General features: G+C 44.4%; 1 protein-coding gene across 1 annotated transcript; it reads left to right on the plus strand.

Moving 5' to 3' along the window:
• Positions 1 to 275: 275 nt before the first annotated feature.
• BHQ10_008717 (uncharacterized protein) lies at positions 276 to 599 on the plus strand (the record flags this gene model as incomplete). The annotated part of the gene is made up of 1 exon (XM_040881553.1): positions 276 to 599. The coding sequence occupies one exon, from the start codon at positions 276 to 278 to the stop codon at positions 597 to 599; it is 324 nt and encodes a 107-aa protein (XP_040737219.1).
• Positions 600 to 6,088: the final 5,489 nt, after the last annotated feature.

Raw genomic sequence — 6,088 nt, forward strand, 5'->3', positions numbered from 1 at the left:
TACAGCTCGTCAGTTCTGCCACTTTCAAAGGTCCATTCGGATGGCAAGGATTAATGCTGTAGTCTCTACGGAGCGGACTCTGGATTTCTGGAATCGAAGGAACATGCAGTTGAGACAACAGGGGGTGCCGCATTTCCGTTAGACTCATCCGTATGTATCGTATCGAGTAGCTGACCGTTCGTTTGCTCAGCTCGTGGTGGAGCAGGGAGCAGGGAGCAGGGAGCATCAGGAGAGGTGGAGAATTAGAGCAAGCGAGACCAGCAAGGGACGACCGGATGAGACCGAGTACGTTCTCCCGTCTTGACCCAAAGTTGGAGCGCACTGCGTTGTACATCATGTACATCATGGACTTGATGATGTACGTGGATACTCGATGGAGAGATGGATACGTCGTCGAGAATGAACGAAGAGTGGACGAGGAGAGTCGATGGGGGAGCGCTGTGCGACTCGAGGTTGGAGGAAGGAGGAAGGAGGAAGTCACGTTGGCGGGTGCTTGCCCAATGCAGCTGTGCTATGTAGTGCCCAGCCAGATTAGGAAAGAGCGCGGTCTTACGTGGAAGGAACGATCGATGCAGTCTGGACCTGCAGCCCTCCACTAGCGCCTTCCTTTTTTGTCTTCGTCATGTACAACACATTGTCTGCTAACTAATCAAGTAAGTGCGTAGTTGGTTTATACTATTCTGTTGGCGCATACTCCTTTCTGTTTCCCCCACCACCAAACAATGTGAGCTGTCGCGGTATTTTCTTTAATTGACTCGTACGTACACTAGGTTTGACTAGGTGGCTGACATGGTGGAGTGTCATATGGCACCATTGGCGGGTGATCGACACCATCCGATAGTACATTGTCAATTGCTATTGATATTCGATTTTATTATTCAGAGCCACTTGTACGACATCCTTAATCCCCAGTGCTATGGGCTGAATTCATCAATTCGACACCAAAAGTCACCGAAAACTTCGAAATTTATATGGTTAAGCCAACTTCTGTCCAGTTACTTTAAGGTTCAGTAAAACCTGATTCATCCCTGTCTATAGAGGATTGACATAATGACTAGTTCATAGCAACAGGCGGTATAAACCTCCGTCTGAATTGTCAGTTGTCAACTCTGATTAATTAATATGGGGGCGTTATAGAAGCCAGCCCCAGAAAGTTAGAAAGCCATAAAGTCAATCTCTCGCCACAGGTCGTCCTGGGAGCTTTGATTCGCCCACTACTGATCGTGATCGTTCACTGTGTCTTTGGCCAGTCACAATAGAGACATGCTCGGCGGGTATGCTGGACCTGAAGAAAAACAATGTAAACATGACAATGAATGTCAAATGATCAAGGATAGCTACCAAGGTAGGAAATTCGAAGAAAATCACAGTTCAATGATCACCAGAGATTCACAATGTCTACAGGTGACTGTACGTGGTTAATATAGTTACTCAGGATCACGCTGTTTGGTCATTCCGGTTGTGAAATTCCGCAATTTATCCCGGCGATTGGATATCACATCGAGAAATCTGTAACTGCTTTCCTCGAGGCATGCAAGATAATATGGATAAATACTCCGAAAGAGACACAAGAGACACGATCACGTTGCACTTGAAGTGATTTGCTACTCAAAAGCGCTCTCAGCCGTGGACCAAAAACATCTGCTTCTAGATGTAACACAAACTACGTATGCTCTGTAGTTTACTGCATGATCCATGCAGCGTCCCGTGACTGGAGAAGCAGAAAAAGAAAAGAAAGCACGCAGTACCACGGAGCTCCAAATAGAGAAAAAGTCAGTCGGTCAGAGTATTTTCCATATTTTGTATTGTTCTTGCTTCTGTGTTTGCTCGTTCGGGTGTTCGCCTCGAGTCCTGTCAAGGGGTGACACATCATGCAAACTCAATATGGTGAGTTGCCACCAGGGTGATGCTTTCTTTAGAAAAGACATGGATCATACGGTACTTACAGCACGTAAGACACGCATACACATGACTTGCCCCAGACTTTGACCGCTGATTCTGTACATACAACCTGTACAAACATCATGATGGATCTCATGTTCCTGCACGGCAAGTCAGCCAGAATTTTTTTTCCTACCCTTTTCCGGGCCGGTGTATACGCCGGAAAAGGCTTAGATTTAATCTGATTACCGGACCATATTTCCCCGGTGCTTATTGTACGTACTCGACAAACGCGGTGGACTGTATGCGATTCATCTTGTTGTTTTGCACCCACTATTCCGAATTTGGAAGGCCTTGACAAATTAGGAAATTTTTTGTTCAAGTTACAATTCCCGATGTTAGTTCGGGTTTCCCAACAATAACAGAAGCTAATAGAAACAAACAAATAAATAAACAAGAAATTTCCTCGCTTACAATGACTTTAATAAGGCTAATATCAACTTGGAAGACAGGGGTGACGATCCTGTAAGATCTATTGTCGACGGCAGAGATCAGACTGGAGCAACTTGTTTAGGGCTTGCCCCAAGCGGGAACCACGGACAATGCATCCGTCCTCTCGGCTCTCCGGCTAATGCGGACGCTAGGCACGTAGTCTGCGATCTAGGCTCTGACTTGACATGAGAAAAATTCGTAGCTTGATTGAATTTGTTAGTGAACTTAGTGCCATGCCGCTATTTTATTAGTCTCTGGCTAGTGCACCTATCAACTTTCCTACTGGACATTAGAATGATTTTAGCTGCGTCGTTTCCTGTCAAAAAGATCAGACTAATTGTCCCGTCTGTCCTTAAGCCACTGATCAGGAGGCTAGAGTCTATATGCCCTGTTTAATTGTCGTTAGATCCTAGCTCCATCTACGTATCTCCTTAGGGTCGGGCTATTTTAACTAGTGATAAAATATCCGAACGGAGTGCATGTTTATTGGTTGTTTAGTGAACTCGTCTGGCTGTCATACAAAATATTCGGCACCCGCTCGCTTTTCATCGGCAGCTAGGTACAGACCGGAAATGTGACGAGTAAAAAAGACGCGCTTAGAGTTCTTCACATCACGTAGCTCGTATTGTATTAACTTTCTGGTTGAATGTTTATCCATACGATAATCTGCCCCTTTCTGGCTGCACTTACGACTGCGCTTACGGGTTCGTACTGTACAAAGTAGACAGGTCGGTTCAATGTACCACCTCCTTCCAGCTCCTGTGACGTCCATGTTCCATTAGTACTCGACAAGTCAACAAGCAAATTTTTTTCTTTTCTGGCCCCCTGTTTTACCCCATCTGAGATATTTAGTTACCAATGAACGATCAACACATGACATCGCTGCTATGTACAAGGAACAAGGTACATAGACGTGACACTAGCCCACTAAGTACATACATATGCAGATCCCCACGAACCAATCCCAACAGAATTGATTCATGACTCTGATAATATGACACGAACATGATGTGCGAGAGTTCATATGTGTACTCGTTTAATGTAAGTATGGCGTCAGCCTCAAACAGTGATTCCTCCTTTTCGTGCGCTGGCTTGGTTTTGAGGCGTTGCTTGGGGGCCTTCTGCCAGATTCAGACATGTACCACGATCCGTAACCCAACAACCATATTCGTAGCACGTAGAATGTAGGACATTATAGATCGGAAGAAAAAGGAGATATTCCCATCTTACACCGTTGTTTGACAACAGAAGACGGGAACTGCGCCACTGAAGTCAATGGCATTGATTTTATCCTATATTGTTCTAGTTTGACAACCTGTTATGGTTGTAAACTGCGAGCTCGTCGTCCAGAGTTACATTGTTAAACATGACGAAACAGATTATAGATGACAAGAGCCGAGTAAAAGGGTCTGGAATGAAACCCACAAAAAACTCGCGGTGGCAAATAAACAAACATTATAAACGAGTAATGCAAGACCTTTAAATAGAATATATACCGAGACAATTTGACACTCAAACGCCATATCAGTCTATAGCCTGGAAGTAGTACAGCGGAATTCCATCCAATATATTCAAATTATATTGATCGTAATCCTCTCCACATGGACGAACTGACTGGTCGCCGTATACCCGGCATTATCAATAAGCACAGATTATATTCATATTCCTAACATAACTATGTAGTATTGGAACAGATGTTACTTGCCCTTTTTCCTTGATCCGGATGTATGCAACGACCCGGAGATACCCACATATTCAGCTACCATTTTGATATAAGACATGGATACTTGCTAAGTGGTGGTATGGTGTCATTGCAAACAAGTATTGCATTTTGTAACTACCGTACTTCGTATTGCTCCTCCAATTCAGTGAGTAAGCTTGCGCCATAGACATCGCTGTTGTAGTAATGTTAACTTTGATCGTCAGTCAATAATGACCTCCCGGGCAGGTTTGCTCTCCCTTTGATTCAGAGTTCCACGTAATGCTGACGAATGTGGCCCTATAGGCTTCTCATTGCAAGTTATGGAATACTTTAATTCTTACGTGCTGAATGAATACAAGTCAATCTTTATCCAGGTACGTAGCGGGCTTACAGACCCTAGTTCCACTGGAGCCGCGTAGCGCTGCCTGCCTATGTGGAGTACAGCTTAGGGTTCAAGGGATGAATGCATTCACTAAAAAGTAGTACGACGTATAGTAACAGAAAATTACCGAGTCGTTCCTCGACAGTCCTGTAGTACTATGTAGCAATTAGGAGATTTTACATTCTGCAAGCATGGCATGAACCGCTCTCACGTATTTCGGTGGGTTGGCATGGCTGGCTGATGGAACCCTAATGTACGGAGAAGACTAGAAGAGAACAACTTCGTGCGCAGTAGTTTGCAATCCAGATCCAGAAAGTATTAGACCTTACAAACTACTACCGGTAAATAGTTCGATTACTCCGACTTTCCGCCCCGTCCAACTGCCCGGCTAAATCATCATCACGTCCCTGTTTAAACAAACTGAACTCGGATCTCTTTAGTTAGTTCACTTACTCCACAACTTTCTCCGAAAGGGCCAAACCCAAAACAGGATTCACGCCGATCTATGGGGCATACAGCGCCACCACTTCTCTCTTCTCCATCCACGCCGTCACAGGGCTTCACTTTCTTTTCTTTTTTTTGGGTTTTCTGGCGTCTGGCGTCCAAGGCACCTCCACAAGAGTGAGACTAATGAATGCCCCACTCCGATGTGGACATCAAGTTTAGCAGTTCCGTACCTTAGTCTAGTTTACATATTAACTCAATAGTGTTGGTAGGTTGTCAAGTCAACTACTGCGTACGAATCAGTAAAATGAGTGCACTTTCTCAGCTAATTTATGCTGGAAATTGCCTCCTACCGAGCTAGGGATGGAGTTCCGTATGTATGTCTTTTCTGCATGCATGCATGCACACATGCATTTATGTAATGGATATACGTAGTCTTTACGGACCTCTACTCTTTTTTGTACTCGCCAGTTTTCTCTGAGACATCTACGATGTACGCATGTTGCTTCAATGCTTGGCTCGCGAGGAATGAGACGTATAGCACATACATACACGCTATTGGCCTAGCCATGTGGAAGGAATCTAGATCGAAGAAATAAAGAAGAAGAAGGAGGGGGGTCCGCAAGCAATGAATTGATTTATCCACAGTAAAAGAATTTAACTAAAGTACAATCCAAGCTAGAGCTTGGACCTGATCAGAAAAAAAAATTATCTCATCTCGCGTAACTCACGTGTAGCACTGACTCGATTGGGCTGATTCCGAGTTTGGCTTTTTCTCTTTGATTCGTGTCATACAACGCTTCGAAAGGTGAGGAGACTGACTAGGTAGGATCCTTGGACTCCGCTAAACATTTCACAAAAAGGTCTCAGCTATTTTTAGCGGCAAACTCGTAATTTGAGGAAGGAGGTAGATTCCATACAGTGCACTATCGAGGAGTTGTGTAGCGACGTATTGAGTGATCTTGACTGAACATCAGAGATCCTCGCAAAACCAAATACGAGACGACGTCTTAGCTTTGTGATTGAGGTTATCTCGTGTTTTGGAAGCCACTCGATCCATAGCTAGATCTAATTGCTCAACACTGAATTGTATTATATTTGTTGCGGTTAGTGAGTCACCCAATTTGCGCGCGCAGACAAACTGATAGTACACAGACATCATCGAAACCACATCCATAGCGAGATAT

This window comes from Talaromyces amestolkiae (assembly GCF_001896365.1).
Source record: "Talaromyces amestolkiae strain CIB chromosome Unknown scaffold20.1, whole genome shotgun sequence".
In the NCBI taxonomy this organism is placed as follows: Eukaryota; Fungi; Ascomycota; class Eurotiomycetes; order Eurotiales; family Trichocomaceae; genus Talaromyces; species Talaromyces amestolkiae.